The sequence below is a fragment of the Rhinolophus sinicus genome, chromosome 15 (assembly GCF_057876585.1).
Source record: "Rhinolophus sinicus isolate RSI-liver-muscle chromosome 15, RSI-T2T, whole genome shotgun sequence".
Taxonomy (NCBI): Eukaryota; Metazoa; Chordata; class Mammalia; order Chiroptera; family Rhinolophidae; genus Rhinolophus; species Rhinolophus sinicus.
In genome coordinates, this window is record NC_142515.1 from 133,778,357 (window position 1) to 133,795,016 (window position 16,660).

The following is a 16,660-nucleotide window of genomic DNA, read 5'->3' on the forward strand; positions in this document are numbered from 1 at the left end:
ATTACATAAGCTCTGTACCTTGCAGAGGATCAGGCCTGAACAGCTCAGCCTCTTGACAACTGCAGTTCACAGCACATGGGTAAATTTAGAAAGTTGCAGCAGTCACGGTCACGTCCACCCATGAGAAAGGGGTCGCTCAGCTGTGCCCTGGTCCAAGGGGCCCCATCAGCTGCCTGGAGGCAGGATATCAGTATTCTGAGCTCAGGAGAAACTTCCTGTCCAGAATTCTGTTGTAGTCTCACTGACGTGTGCACATAGACATGCACACACATGCTCACAGTGCACACACAGGCATGCACGCACATGCACACACACGCAAAGTACACACACAGGCACGCACACACATGCACATACACACACTCAAAGTGCACACACAAGCATGCACACACATGCACACAATGCACACACATGCTCACAGTGCACACACAGGCACACATGCTCACAGTGCACACACAGGCACACATGCTCACAGTGCACACACATGCACACACATGCTCACAGTGCACACACAGGCACACACATGCACACACAGTGCACACACATGTACACACATGCTCTCAGTGCACACACATGCTCACAGTGCACACACATGCACACACGTGCTCATAGTGCACACACACATGCACACACATGCACACACATGCAACTTGTGGGTTCTTTCTAAAACATTCCAGTACGTCTAGTATGCCGTCCTCGATTGCCCCCAAAGTTCACTTTATGACAAGATGGGGATTCAAACCTGAGCTGCTAAGAGAGTATTTTCAGATATGTGCTAGGTGACCATTGTGGTCTTCTGGGAGAGCCTTCACGGTTAAGGAACAGCGAGTGTGTGTGCATCTGTGCTTTGCTTTGCCGCTGTTGGGCATTTATCATTTACAAGAAAAACTGCAAGTGCACAATAAGCTCAGTGAGTGTCCTCTGCCTGTCGTGGGGCTTAGCGCTTCTAGTCCTGCCCTGTGACTCCTCCCCCAACTCTGTAAAGTACACAGGTTCTGATGAGGAGATTGCAACAGACTCAAGACGATCTGCAGCCTGTGGTTGGCTGAATGTGCACTTAACTTACCCACAGTCCTGGGACAAACCCATGGAATTTTAGAAATGTCCCTTTCATGACACTCACATCAAGGTCTTCCCCTTGGGCTATTTTCACACATTTTCTTTATTTTGTATTTCTGTGAACATGGATGTCAGGGTAGTCCGGCAACCACTGTGTTTTTACAAAGGGGTCACTGCATCCAAAGAAAGTGTGAATTCCTTCAATTGCACAAAGAACGTGTGCTTTCCTTGGAGGGGTCAGTCAGGCCTGTGTGGGGTCCACCATGCCCCCGGCTGACGGAGCCACTCGCTGGACACTGCCGGCCAGTCCACACTACCAGCTGCTTCCCAAACCCCAGCGCACAAGCCCAGTGTTGTTATTTTTATTACAGTTAAGCCTTTGTTTCCTGTTTCAGAATAATGGAACTCAAAGCTATGAGAGAAATGTGCTAAGTCGCGTGCCAGGTGACCATTGTTTAAAGCTCCTTATTTACTTGGAAATGAAGTCAGAGGTCGACATGTGCCCCTAACCCAACCAGAGAGAAAACTGGGACCTGAAGACCGAGCCTGTTCTGTCACGCTCCCTGCGGACGATGGCAGTGAGCCGGTCCTGGTTGCCTGCCAACTGCCGTGCTGGGGTCTTCCAGCTCAGCACATCTGCCCCATCCTGCCAGCATGAGGACCAGATTTCTGAGCACCCTCTGTACCCAAGCCAAACTGTCTGTGCCTACGTCACCTGTATGTCACTTGTCCATCACCTGCTGAGTTACAAACACACAGGACGTGGTTGCACTCATTTAATGGGTAGACAGCAGGTGACCTGCTACAAGCTTCCATTTTCCTCGCTAGGTTATTGTTGAAACGTAAGCACAGAATTTTACAAATCTGTAGCCAGGGTTTGGGGGAAGCCTTCCCTCAGGAGATAAGGGGTCTCTCTGAATGCACGTTCCCCACATTCCACACACATCTGGCTGGGAAAGCACTAACCTTTGTCTAACCTTCAGGTACAAAAAATGTACAGAACTGTTGAGAAATTAAGGGAGGTTTTTCTCTCTTGGCTTGAGATGCCCCCTGGGGTGGTGAAGGGGACGCGTTAAATGACATCGTCTGCTGCAGGTCACACTCAGTGGGGCTCAGTGACTGAGTCCCTGAAAGAGCCAGACCTGATGGGCGTGAGTGTGATGCTATTAGGACTCGCAAGTCCGAGGGAAGCAGTGGTGAAGCACTCAGAGGGGGGCTGCTCTTGGGTTTGTCTGAGATGTTCCCAGGGCATTGCTGTTGCCTCATTTTCTCCTGGTTGAACCAGGAGACAAGTCTGCTTTGAAAGCCCACTCCCCGTACTTAACACGGAACTGTGTTACTCTGAGCGGGAAGCAGCCTGGTAAAAACTGCTGTGTGTGTCAACATAAGCCCCCGAGTCCTCTCGCGTCTGTGTGATGGAGGTGACGAGCCTGACGGCTGCTTATCCTAAGCTCTCGTGTGCAGAGCTGTGATCCCAGATTGACCTGGTTGTAGAGCAGCTAGTGCGTGTGTGGAAATACGTGGGGGAAATACTAGTTTCACGCAGTCCTGTACTTTGACTGTCAATACTGTCAGTATCTACACATAAACTTCTAAGTCTCATTTTAATTTTGTTTTGGGACAACTTTATAATAATACTTTCACTTGTTTGCATTTGCAAAATGCATTTATGATTCATTTTCTCACTTGGGGAAAACTGAGTCTCTTAATGAGGTTCTAGAAGAACCCACCGTCCAGGGAAGCCTGCTGTCACTCAATGACGATGAGGTCCCTGGCAGGGCCGCTTACCTGGTGCTCTCCCCTGCATCTGGCCCAGCCTGAACACTGAGGGGACACCCTGCTAAAACTCTCTGGATTGGCTGTAAGCCTTCACTTGCTTCTACTTTGTAGAAATTTGATTCAGAACAGAGAAAAGCAGTTATGAAAACTTGTGGTTATGTAACAGCAGAAGTGCCCTGGATGTCTCGCCCAGCCCCTGAGACGGTGCCGAGAGCGTGTGCGGGGTACCCCTCAGGGAGGCCTGTAGCCCCTCCAGCTTCCGCGTGGGGTCTCACGGCGTCCCCCTCCCTCCCGCCCTGCCTGCTCATGGCACTCCTTCTGCACAGGAGCCATGGAGCGAGTTTGATGTGATTAAACAAGCGGACAGTTACCTGGCCTGTTGACACCGTGTGTGCCACCTCTTTCCTCATCCCAGGTGCATATGTTTCTAAGTCGTCTCCAGCCACCTCCTGCTTTTCCTGGGTAGTAGACGGCTGATGACAACAGGGACGTCAGCCAGGAACTGTGTCCGACCGAGGCGCTGTGCTGAGCACGTGCTGTGATGTAGACAGACCCGCGGATGAGGGCATGTGGTGGTTCCACACACGGAACAAAGCTGCGGCTCAGGTGTCGCAGCTCAGGTGCACGCAGCCACACCCGCTGCGAAGCGGTGCAGGGAGAGGAGGGTCGCAGAGGGGACAAGCTCGGAGGCTGGCAAACACGAGTCAGACCAGGGATCTCACTGAGCCCCGGTGTGACCTGGGAGACCCAACCCCTTTCCTCTCCTATTAAATGGGTATAAGAATTGTTCCTTCATCATGGTGTCACATGAGTGCTGAGGTGCCTGGGACACCCCCGTGGCTCTGCGCCCACGTTGAACACTGAGCGCACGTCCCCTCCTGGAATTCTGAAGCCTCATGCACGAGATGGAAGCGCTTTCTGGGCACAACCTTTTAAACAGTCTCTAAATTTATTTTTAAAATACAGTCGACATACAATATTATATTAGTGTCAGTGATTAGACAGTTCTACACAGTACATATATTTATTTTCAAAACTACATGGGAAATGATATTGTCATACTTTCTATCATGACCGCCTATTATTTAATTTTTGTTCTTTTAAATCATGTTTCCTGTGAGATGCTGACACCGCTTAGCCCTAGGATTACAGCTCCCTTCTCAGTGCTGTGGCCAGAAGCCTGGAGGCAGGAAATGTCCCCCGGGCTTCAGAAGTGGCGGCACCCGGCACAGTGGTTTCCCAGACCAGGCACTGGAGGACGTGTCACAGGTCGTCACCGCAGCCTGGCGGGGACGGTGGCCCCGGGGTGGACTCTTGTCCTGTGACCAGGCCGTGGTCGGCTCGGGAGGGCCGGCCTGTGATCGGGCGCAGCGACGGCCGTCACCACTCCCGACCCTTTCTGGGTCCCCAATGACTGGTATTTGAGTAAATGTGAGGTGCCCCCCCGTGTGCACTGAGCCCGGACGTGAGGCCCCGGAGGAGTCCCTTGCAGTTCCCTCACGTCACCCCGAGGTGCCCGGGGCCCCGCCGTGGGTGTCTTGTAGCTGCTGGGAGGACGCTGGGCGGGTGGCCGCAGCCCACGCACGTGCCGGGAGGTGCGCGACGTCCCCTTCGATTCCCGGCTCCGCTTTAGTCAGGCAGTGGCTGCAGGACAGTCACAGCTTTGTGCGTGTCCGTGGGTGTGGCATCTGAGAGCAAGCGGGGGGCGGGGGAACTGGGGGCGGGGTGCAGCCCCCATAGGGCGTTTTGTGCGGAAAATGCAGGCTTTCCCCAGGACCGGGTTTGGAGCGCGGTGGGGGCGCTGAGGACCTCCCGCGCCGTCCCCACCGAGAGCCGTCATCGATACCAAGCGACTTAGCCGGCATTGTGTCAGCCGGTTTCAATTCATTTGGTTTTGTTTTTCCAAAATCACCGGGCTCACAGCATTTGCGTGGGCCCAGGCGGGGCTGCCGAGCGGTTCTCCTTGGGGCGCTGCTTGCCTGATAAGGCGGACAGGTGACTGCAGTGACCCTTCTCAGCGTCGTCCCCCAGACTCACCCGAAAACCAGACAGAAGAAACCCGGTCCCTCTGTTGCTTGACTTTTCTGGTTGAACGTGACATTAGGCTCAGTGCCGTCACCAGTGTCCTGAAGCTAAACTGACCAGTCGTGGTGCATTTGGGGGTAAATTCCTCTTCAGAAGTGGCTGCGATTCAAGATAAAGCAGTGACAGTGTTGTCATGGCGGCGGGTCCCAGGGTCGCCAGTGTCAGCTCTCAGGAAACTGGAGGCGCGGCCTCGCCCAGACGGCGGCTCAGGGCCGTCAACTCAGCCTGAGCATCCTGTCCCTCTGTGTTACGTGCGCGTCTCGTGTCAGCAGCTCACTGACCGCCTTCTCTCTTCTCAGTCTGACAGCAGCGCCAGCTTCCTCCGCGCGGCCAGAGCCGGCAACCTGGACAAGGTCGTGGAGTACCTGAAGGGGGGCGTGGACATCAACACCTGCAACCAGGTAGGTGGGAGCAGCTCACCCCGCAGAGCCCAGGAGGGACCCTCACTGCCTGCCTGTGTGCAGCCGCCCGCATTTACTGCATTCACTAAAACAGGGGAAGCCCATTGCCACCCCTTCCCGACTTTCGGAGCCGCAGACGTTTGTACTGAGAGCTGATTTGCTGGTAAAGTAGAAGCAGAACCAGCAAGTGGTGTCAGTTCTGTCTGTGAGGACCCGGCCACCCTGGGTGGGATGTTGCCTGAGAAGGGTGTTTTCATCTCAGCATCTGCTGGTGCCCCAGACTCTTGCTTCTTTTCTTCTCTGCCTTGTGACTTTAAACTCACCGTAACTGTTAGGGTTTGGAAAAGAGAACAAAGAGAATCTAAAAAAAATCCCCCTTTTCCCCCCTAATTTGTTTTAAAATATGAATTATACTGAGAAGAGGTTGAAACTATTGGCGGAAATGAAGTATTTGAATGACTCATTCATCACATCAACTTGATAAGGCTTTAGACAAAAACACACATTTTTGATACTGTTTGGTCCCAGGGATGTTGAGAGTTTTGTGCTACTTTAGACTAAGATTATTATGTCATGAATTTAAGTTTCTAGTGGGCTCCAGTGTTCACCGTACTGTGCTAAATGTTGGTGATAGGCTTGTGTAGGTGTGTGTGCGTGTGTGTGCGTGCGTGTGTGTGCTTGATAGAGCTGACCCGGAGGGACCATTCCCGGTGAGGCATTCTTCTCTGACATCATAACCCACCACATGCACAGGCACCGTCACTGTTCCCAGGGGTGTGCGTGGGGAGGACACGGGACACTCAAGCAACAAGTCGACATGCAGCCGCTGCCTTTGCTGTGCATATAACGTCCTTTGTCTCTGACCCAGGAGACTCATGTCTCCACCAGCATCGGGAAGCAATTACAGTTGGGCTTTTCAGCTCGTAGATGAGATGAAATCCCAGATCTTACATACTGCTTGTCACTGACCTGGAAAAGGCCAAATTCCTTTACTCCTGTAGTAAATATACAAGATCTTCATATTCTACATGTACATTTCTTCTCCGTCTGATTTCCCATTGGGAATCTTTTTATTTGATATGTTTCTAGTGTGCCTTTGAACAAATTATTTGAACTTTGAGTATATCAGCCAATTTACTAGACAAGGATATCAAAATTCCCCCATGGATGTAGGAGCTTCTTCCAGAAATGTCTATGAGATTGAATATGAAATAGTGTATAATTTTATCATGTTTATCTTAAAGATTTTTAAAATTTATATTAAAAGTATTCCGCCAATTTTAATATCAGTTCATTAACTTTCTAAATTTGCAATATCTAGAGACTGGGCAATGAAACTATCAGTTCATTTAGATGAAATTATAAATAATGGCAAAAGGGAACCTAGTGAAAAACCTCAAACCAAGTTGACTTTACCCTGAAGTATAACATGATATTTAGTTGTTTAGGGTGTTTTTAGAAAAATAATCTCTCAGCAGCAAATATTCAATTCTGTTTGCTTTATAGGCCAACCTGACTTCTTGATTTACCTCAAAAAGTTTTGAGCAGCCTGACGTGTTTCCTTGTAGTCGCCAATGTTACTCTGAAAAGGAAGAACATTTATTTTTGTGAGAAGGCAACACGATGCCACGACACCACACAGAATTTAGAGACCAAAGGTTCAAGTTTAAGTTCTGTCCCACTTTCATCAAGTCATTTCAGTTCAGAAAGTGACATTTTTCTAATGTTTCACACAAGGTATTATTATATGTAGTATTATTATTGCATCCAATCTTACATCACTGGGTTGCAAGGTAAATTGTCATGACCTATTAAAGGGCTTTCTAAGCTGTACATGCTCTAACTATGATTACTACATGTAATTCATCAAGAGTCAGAAAAATTAGAATTGACCTCCACACAAAATATGAGATTGACGCTTCTCAATCTCCTGGGTTTCCTAGGTATACAGTAAATGCTGTCTGCTGTTCGTTCATTACTATTGCTATTCAAGAATGTACATTAAATAGAGATTAGGGACATAAAGTGACTAATGTTAGCTAATTAGCTAGATGTGCCAGTCTTTGTTCTGGGGGCTTCACATGTGAAGTTTCGTCAGTCACCAGAGACCAGAGCTGTGAGGGCGGCATTTGCCCGGCTTTACAAATGCAGAAACTGAGCCCACCAGAGGTTAAGTGAGGTCTCCAGGGTCTCTGGTTCCATCTGTCCCAGTGTCCCAGGCCTTTCTATGGTAGGACATCTTCCTGAGATGTTTGGACCTGCCCTTCAGAATGTACAGTGGTGACGGACTTTATCTGGAGCTCAAATCTTATTTTTCATCTTCCACTGATAATATGAAAAGACCTTGGTCGTCCTTAGGTTAGCGTAACAGGTGGTTAAAGGAAATTTGAAGTCAAAGAGGACCATCACCAGAACGACTACCAGAACGCAGATAGATTTTAGAGCAGAAAACAATTTCCAAACCCCAGAGGGTGAGAGGTACCCCCTCTCTCCACCCCCCGCGGAAGTGTTGCTATTTCTACAGATGCCGAAACTCACAGCCAGCGGCTTGTGGGAGGAGACCGCCCTCTGCTTCGCCTGTAGGTGATTTCTGGGGAGCACTCGTAACCTAGAAACCAGGACTTTCTGTACCGTTTCTTTCTCAATGAAAAGCAATTTTGGCTGCACAAGCAGCCCCAAAATATCGCATGTGTTGGTTTGCTGAGATTCCTTAAACTGGAATTTGGATGAAAATTTTTTTCTCTCTAAAATTGACTCATAACTACCATGGAAATGTTGAAATTTAATCCAAAAACACCACTTGATTTCTAATCAATTAGTGGATATGGGGAAAATTCATAAATTTGCCACAAGACAATATTCTTTAATAAAAAACTTCATTTTCACATGGTTACAAATCTGTTATATTTTCTTTTCTTTAAAAGATTAAGCTAGTCAATGATTTATCTTATTATCTCTTATATGTCCAGAAGAGAGAATAAATCTTAGCGTTTGCTCCCTATTTTTGAAACTCATATAGACTCTTGCTTGTCTTATTTATTCAGTACTTGTGTATAATCCACAATGTTACAGATGAGATAACATCCAGACATTAAATAGAGACTCTGTAGCCTTTTCATTAAAAATTTATAGGCAGGTACCAGTCGATGAAAGTGTCATCAGGTTCAGATAATTTCCCCATGTATAAAGTGTACTGGTTCCACTGCAGTGACATCATAATGAAGGTATCACTTGTCACTTATTGGACGTGATCCTAGATGTGACACTAAAGGTTAGCAGTTCTTCAAGCGTCCTGGTTGTCGGTGCTGACCTTGTGCCACTGAGGTAGGTGCAAAGTGTACAGTTACCAGTTAGATCCGGTTTCCTTCTAAAAAGCAGAAGGCAGGTCAAAGTACCCTTTTCAAAATAGCAGTAATGTTCCTGAAATACCAGGCCTCTGCCCACAAGCAGGCCCACACAGCGGTGACTGGCATATGCCCACAGTTATGGCTCAGACCACAGAGCTTTTCCAGAAGTCACATGAAAAACGGTGCTGGGATCCAGGTTCCCCCTGCATCCACTTACCAGCCCTGTGATCCTGGCCGTCAGCTTCTCCGGGACTCAGTTTCCTCCACTGTAAGGTGGTGGTCGCCCTAGCGCTGAGGCCAGGGTGAGGAGATGTTTGCAAAAGCTCAGCAGAGTGGGCATTCAGGCTGTACTGCAAATGAAAATCCTGTAACAATGTCATCTTTTTATGTTCATTCTCGACCCAAGCCTTAGTTAGCAAAAGCTCTGGTTCCCCCGGAGGACGGACACTAGCGGTGTGGTCAGAGCCTGTCATCAGTTTGCTGATAGTTACTGCTTATCTGGGTTACATTAGACCAACATCTTGTTTACAAAGGCCTTACGCTCTCTTCCATTAGCGTGGAACTTTAGGCGACAAAAAGGGATAGGTGAGAACTGAATCCGTGGAATTAACGGAATGTGGGGTGCGCTGTGCACAGCTTCCCACGGGGTTAAGCGAGGCACAAGTGCGTGTGCAAATCCTGCAGTCACACGTGTGTGTTCATCAGTGCCCTCATGTAGAGAAGCGCGGGAGGTGCCAGTGTCTGCTTCTGGCTGCGTGCACCATTCTGCTTGGGGTTCCGTGTTCTTCCCCAAGCTCCTGCCATGCGTTGGTACCCATCCTCGGTCTGTCCTGACTGGTGCCGACTCAGGCCGCGGCGACTCATGTCCACCTCACGTGCTGAGCACTTAGAGTTTTCGGTTTGGGGTGATAGTTGTTCTGGGTCCAGTAATTCCAGCAGAGCCTTCTGTGGGTTTCTTGTCCATAGTGCTCACAAGTCCTGTCTTGATTTGTACCTGCACAGATTTATGAAGATGTTTGAAATGTAACTCTTCTTTCATTTAAAGTGCCAGGAGCCGCTCATGCAAATTATTTATGTGACCGTCTTAAGTACTTTGGATGGGAACAGACACATCACGTTCTGGGAACTTTCTTGAACACCCTGTTTCTATGACTGAAAGACGTGGGCTTCACACACAATTCTCAGGCCACCTCTGGCTTCTAGGCACCTTCTTTGTGGCACTTGTTCCTCTGCGGTGAGCGTTCCCTGAGTGGCAGGCACTGTCCTGGGTGTAGGGGAGAGAGGCACCAACCTGCCGTCACACAGCTGCAGTCCACAGCTGAGGGCACAGCCCATCCCCCGGAAGAGGTGCATATGAGGGGGAAATGCAGCGGGGATAGGGCAGAGGGCAGGGCATCATTTTGGATAGGATGGCGGTCACGGCAGCCCTGAAGGGTTGGCACTCCTCCAGGGGCCCGAGCAGGCAGCGTGGTGATGGAGGGAGAGGGCCAGGCAAGGCACAGCAGCCCGGGACCACTGCTGTTTCACAAGCCCTGGCTGAGGGGGCCAGAGGCGGTCAGAGACCTGCTTGCAGACTGAAGCTCCACTGTCTCCTCAGACCACAGGGTGGCAGGGCAGGGGAGGGACGCCCCCGGAGACCTTAGCTGAGAGACAAGGTGGGGAGCGGCTGATTCCAGATCGTTCCGAAGCTGAGGCTCTGTTGATGCATTTAGTGTAGGATGAGAGTGAGACAGGAGCCCGGGGGAAGGCGGGAGTCGCCGGAGAGCATGAGACGGGGAGACTGTGTGGCCAGCGGGTTTGGGGCATCGCCACAAGGCTGGTTTTGAACATGTGAAGCTTGGTCGTCTGTTTGATATCCAAGGCATTGTGTAGGCAGCTGGGGATCTGAGTCTGAGGTTCAAAGGAGAGGTTGTGGCCCCAGGTATGTACTTCAGAGCGCTGAGTGCTTCTTAAAACCATGGCTGGATGAGGTCGCCAAAAGAGGGAGTGTTTATGAAAAGTGAAGAAGTCCAGGGACTGAGCCTGGGGCATTCCGACTTGTAGAGGGTGGGATGGTGAGGAGGGTTGGGGGTCGGGGGTTGGGGTCGAGGGCTGAGTGCTGAGAAGTGGGCAGGAAACGTGCAGTGTGGTGCCTGGAAGCCAAGTGGAAATATGCTTTCTGCTGGAGCGAGTGATCAGCTGTGAAATGCTCCTGGTCAGTGAGCTGAGGGCCTGAGCAGTAGTTTTAGTCACATGGTGGCCGCTGACTTGCTACAGCACTCAGGTGAGTGACAGATGAAGGCCAGACAGAGCTGGATCAGTAGCGGATGCTACAAAGACACTTTCCACAAAAGGCAGAAGAAAACAGGGATGGCTGGAAGAGGAAGTGGGAGCGAGAGAAGCTTTTAAAAGTGTGAAATAACAGAATTTTTGTTTCACTGGTGGAAACAAATCAGCAGAAGCGGGAAACCCCTGATGCAGGAGAGAGAGGGAGAATTGTTGGGTGGGCCCTTGAGTGCACATGCGGGCCTCTGGCCTTTGTGAAAACACTGCGCATTCAGGAAACGGGAAGCATTTATGGTCAAGGAACAGGGAGGAGGGAGGGTGGCTGTGCTGCTGGGAGCCGCCTGGGGAGGGAAATTCTCTGTGATTGATTTTATTTTCTCAGTGAAATATGAGTCAAGGTCATTAACTGAGAGTGAAGATGGGAGAGGAGGTGATGGAGATTGGCGACAGATGAGTGTGAGATGGTCACCTAGGACAGTGGGAGAGAGTGAGCAAGGTGACAGAGTGTGATTGGCATTAAGGCCCAAGGGTCTTGACCAGCTAGCCGTGTGTTCTGCAGCCACTTTCAGGCCTGGGTCACGTGGAGTTACATACCCAGGACTGTGGCATCACTAAGCATGTGTCGTGCCGCCAGCAAAGGGTAAGCAAACAAGGGTGCCTGCAAGGGAAAGAGTGGAGCGATGGTAACAGGCATGCAGGGGTTTCGGCTGAGTGAGGAGACAGGTGGGCACCGAGAAAGGTGAACAGACGCTGGGTGTCGGGCCGCGGGATTGCCGAGTGAGGTCAGAACATTGGCAGGAGTAGGTGGTCATCCAAGGGTTGGAGGTGGGAAATTGCGGTCCTGGAGGGAGCTTATGTTACTGGAAATGACAAGGTCCAGAGTGTGACCCTGGAAGTGAGGAGAAGAGGAAGAGAAAAAGGAAAAATCTTCGGCAGACAAGTCAGGAACCTGAAAGTCGGGAGTTTGGGGGAAGTCACCTTTGTATATGTTAAAGGAACTTGCAATGAACTAGAATCTAAAATCTTCAAGGGGTCAGGGATGGGATCTGGAAGGTACAGGCTGGTGGCGTCTGGGGGCTTATGAGGAGGAGGAGTTCAGCCAGTGTTATCAAGAGGAAGATTCTCGTTTGTCCTGTTGTCACTCCTCTGCTTGGCATCACAGCAGTCGTCTGAAATGGGAATTACTAAGATTACTAAGTTCAGAAAATTCAACTATGTGCACAATAAACACCATTCCTCTCTTAGAAAGGGCTTGGAGAGCGTCAGCTTTTACTTGTTTGGTTGGAACGGACATCTGGTCTCCCCAAGATGCCCTCAGGTCTCCGGTCCTGCCTAAACTTCCTTATCTGATGGCAGTCCAGAGCGTGCATGCACACACACGGGCTCACACACAGGTGTGCATGAGTGTCACCAAAAAATAAATCCAAAGCAAAATCAAATATGTGCACCTGCCACCCACAGTGCACTCTACATTTCGTCTTTTTTTTTCTTTTTTTTTTTTTTAGAGAATCAACATTTAAAAAAAATTTTTATTGGGGAACAGTGTGTTTCTCCAGGGCCCATCAGCTCCAAGTCGTTGTCCTTCAGTCTAGTTGTAGAGGGCGCAGCTCAGGTCTAAGTCCAGTTGCTGTTTTCAATCTTAGTTGCAGGGAGCACAGCCCACCATCCCATGTGGGAATTGAACCGGCAACCTTGTTGTTGAGAGCCCGCCCTCTAACCAACCAAGCCATCCGGCCGCCCCTCCGGAAGCTCAGCGGCAGCTTGTTATCTTCAATCTAGTTGTGGAGGGCGCAGCTCACTGGCCCATGTGGGGATCACACTGGCAGCCCTGTTGTTCAGAGCTCGCGCTCTAACTGACTGAACCATCCGGCCGCCTCCTCTCCGTTTCTTTATTCTACTTCCTGTTTGGGTGCAGGCTGATTGGCAGTTCATTCAGTAGCTTTGAGGACCTTCCTCTGTGACATGACCTACAGTTTGAACCACTGGTTTTTATTTTAGCTTAAAAAGCATGAGTTTGGAAATGAGATGGACCTAAGTTTGAACATTTGCTCTTCTTTTTATTGGAGAGGCTCTTTGAGGCAAATCACTTGACTTCTGAGAATTTTAGTGTCCTCGTCTGTAAAATATAAATAATGTGATATGATATATGTAAAATATAAAGTATAATAATGTCATTTATATCATTAAGTTTCTCATTCTCTCATTCACCAATATTTGTTTCTCAGCACCCGTCATCTCTTCATCCGTCTGGACCTTGATAAGAGTTTGAAGTTTTCACAACTCTTTCTTCTCCTAGGCTGACTCACCATCATCTGTAACGTTGTTCTCTAGATTTTGGGGATTATATGATAGAAAGATTTGATGGGACTGGACAGGGGAGAAAGAGCAGTGGCCCAAAAGGGGGCGTCATCAGGGCCACTAGATGGGTCTGCACTGTGAGTGACAGGGAGGTGCAGAGTATCTTCAAGGCACCTTATGCTAAGGCTATTCCCTGTGAAATGACCAATGAGCCACCAAATTCCAAGCCTCACTGTAAACATTTTTGAATTGGTGAAGGTTTAGCAAATACCTTATTAAAAATTAATCATTTGGAAATTAAAAAGAAAGCCTTGAAGATTTGAAAATAACTCACGAATAAAACAAGTTTCCTCTTAGGCTGCCCACAGTTTGATTCACTTTATTAAATCAGAAACCTGTGGAGACCAGCCAATGACACGGTAAGATCAGTTAAATTGTGTCTGAGAAGATGACACGTCTGCTTTGCGTTTCCCCATCAATAAATCCTGATTCCTTCCCAGTGAGTGGTCGGTGTGCGGCAGCCACTGTGGGAGTCAGGTTGGGTATTGGGAGTGGACCTTGGGTTGGGGATATGTAAATAGGTTATTTGTGTTTTGAATTTGGTGTAGATGGTTCATTTTGCCAATGTCATTTGTGCTAATGACAGAGTGAAACTGTAAATAGTATTTCATAATTATTTGTATTTCTGTCTGTGGGCCTCTAGTTCCTCTTGAAATGAGCCTCTGGCTTAGGGCGTCTGTGACCCAGGCGTGCCATTCGGAGCGGGTGGGGGGAGGTCAGGAGCCAAGTTTCACTTTCTGCTCTCTTATTATAGTTTGTTTTGCCATTGGCTCTCCATCCCTTTCTTCTAATATGTTTCAGGAACTCATATATTTCAGTTGCTTCCTTCCAAATATTTAAGTTTTTGTATAGCCTTGGGAGTTATCTAAGTTAGTTTGTGCTTTTCTCATATGCACCTGACAGACTGGAGGACCCTTAACTCGACAGGTAAGATTGCAGAGCACAGTTGAGGTTTGCAAAACCCACAGATAAGTATATGCTAGTGCAGCAGTGATTGCCAGTTGTTTAATAATAAGTATTTAGGAGCTCTTTGGGGACTGAAACTATGTCAGGTGTGCTTTGCTTCTCCCTTAGAAGCTAGCGCCTGTAGCTGAATGCTTGGTGGGTACCTAGCAAATACATGTTGCTTAGCTGATGAGTGTTTATTGATTATGGATTTGTGCTAAGGTGCAAAAGAGTTTAATGGATTTTGATTCAAGCGTTTAACCTTCACATATGTTTAGCTGTATTCTCCTAAATCTGTTCCTTAACTTTTCTAGATGTACTATCCCACATCTTTTATGTACATTCCAGAAATATAACTAACACTCAAATGCCTCTATAAAAAATTTTATTGGCTATCTGTTCTACCTGTGGTTTCATCCACTAGTTTTATATAGTCATAGAAAAACAGTCAGTGAGCAAAAGATCTCATAAAATCAGCAAGAGAAATGGGGACTAGAGCTTATTGTAAAGTCTGATTGTAAATAAAATATTATATGGGTTTATAAAAATTTAATAGACACGTGAAAAAAAAACAGGTAACTCTGCCCTTTAAGATTGATTAATGTGCATATGGGTGTTTCAAAGTAGCATTAAGACCTTTTTTTTTTTTTTTAACTACATGGTATATTCAGTCATTTTAATTCCAAGTGTTGTAGAACCGAAGGGGATACGGTGCCTGGGACTCAGCGACCTACAAGCCCAGTCACTGTCTCGCTCACAGCAGAGCTCAGTGGATATCTGTTGGTTGTTCCAAAGGACTCGGGTTCACACTACTTGACCACACCAACTCACATAGAGACAGACCAAGGACGCACCACTACTGTGTTTCCCTGAAAATAAGATCTCGCCGGACGATCAGCTCTAATGCATCTTTTGGAACAAAAATTAATATAAGACCCAGTCTTATGTTACTATGAGACCGGATATGATATGATATGATATGATATGATATAATATAATATAATTAATATAATATAATATAATATAATATAATATAATATAATTAATATAATATAATATAATATAATATAATATAATATAATATACCGGGTCTTATATTAATTTTTGCTCCAAAAGACACGTTAGAGCTGATGGTTTGGCTAGGTCTTGTTTTCAGGGAAACACGGTAGGACTGCAGTCTCAATTTGATTGCATTTTAAAAGAATGCAGGATAAGAGTTTACAGCATTTATCACTAGAATTTTACCCGTCACCCATCTTTATAACCATTCTGGCTTCAGTTGTGTTAGTATTGCAGAAGTCGTGAAGACACATTCCCCCAAATTCAATTTATATACTATATACAGTTTGGTTTCTGAACTGTTCCCTCATACAGAAAAATTTTATGATATTCTTCATGACATTGTCAGTAAAATGGAAATACATTGTAGTGACTTGTGGGATCTTTGTGCTCCCAAAAGGGTACATTTTCCTTATAAAGTTCTTTTAACTGAGAGCCTCAGCCTTGTATTTAATTGAGAAGAAATCTAGCTAGTTATTGAGGAAGTGTTCTCTCCTCTTCTGTGGATTTAAATGTTTTGTTGTTGTTTGTTTGTTTGTGAAAATGGAGTCGGCTATATTGTGAGTTCATGAAAAGAACTGCAGAGTAAACTAAGATAAATAGTTTGGTGTTGGAGCCTTAGATTAACTTCTCCTGAAACTGTGTAATTTAAAAATATATTGGACCTTCATAAGTACATTGTGTCAGCTTTATTCTATTTGAGATAGTATCTTGTTACCTTAATTTTTAAAAAGGTATTTGTCAATATTTGTTGAGACATGTGAATCGTGTTTTAATAGTTGGTCTATGTCAAGTTCAAGCTTTCAGCTGAGCTGACACCATAGACCAAAAGGACAAATATCTCCTGGAGGTGACTGAGCAAGTGTTACAGATCCTCCAAACTCCCGGAGTTGGTCGCTGATGGAATTGAAGAAAAGTTTACACTTTTCAAACATCTTAATTCTCAAGCCTGTCTAGTTTGAATTTGTAGAAAGCTACGTTCCGAATGGCATTGCTGATTATTTTCAAATCAATCTGGAGCAGCCTTTTAAGCAAAAAGGGTTGATGATGAGTTAATAATGCTTGACTTTGTGTTAAGAATGTAAGCAAGATTCCCTGTGACTCACCCAGATGTTGCCTGTGCTACAATTTTAGATAGAAATGAAAGCCAGACTCAGGCTGCTATACCTTAGAGGAGTTGACATTGGGGAGCCGTTTTCCACCTCACTTTTTTTAAAGATGAAACTGTTGTCAGACCCTCTAGAACTCTGGCATTCACCCAGTGACATTGCTGGCTAGTGTTTAACAACTGGCTGGCAGGAGACCCCTGATATAGATTCTTTGCTGATTTGCGTAGTAAAATATTTCCGCGGTGCGATAGGGAGA

The 16,660-nt window shown here is 47.1% G+C and overlaps 1 protein-coding gene across 33 annotated transcripts in view; it reads left to right on the plus strand.

Annotated features, from left to right (window-relative positions):
* The window catches only part of ANK2 (ankyrin 2), a 359,674-nt gene that overhangs the window by 206,790 nt on the left and 136,224 nt on the right, over positions 1-16,660 (plus strand). For all 33 annotated transcript variants that reach the window (XM_074338595.2, XM_088792646.1, XM_074338609.2 and 30 more), the window contains one exon: positions 5,220-5,321. In XM_074338595.2, the coding sequence (XP_074194696.2) occupies positions 5,220-5,321 (102 nt within the window). The remainder of the gene's footprint in view (positions 1-5,219; positions 5,322-16,660) is intronic.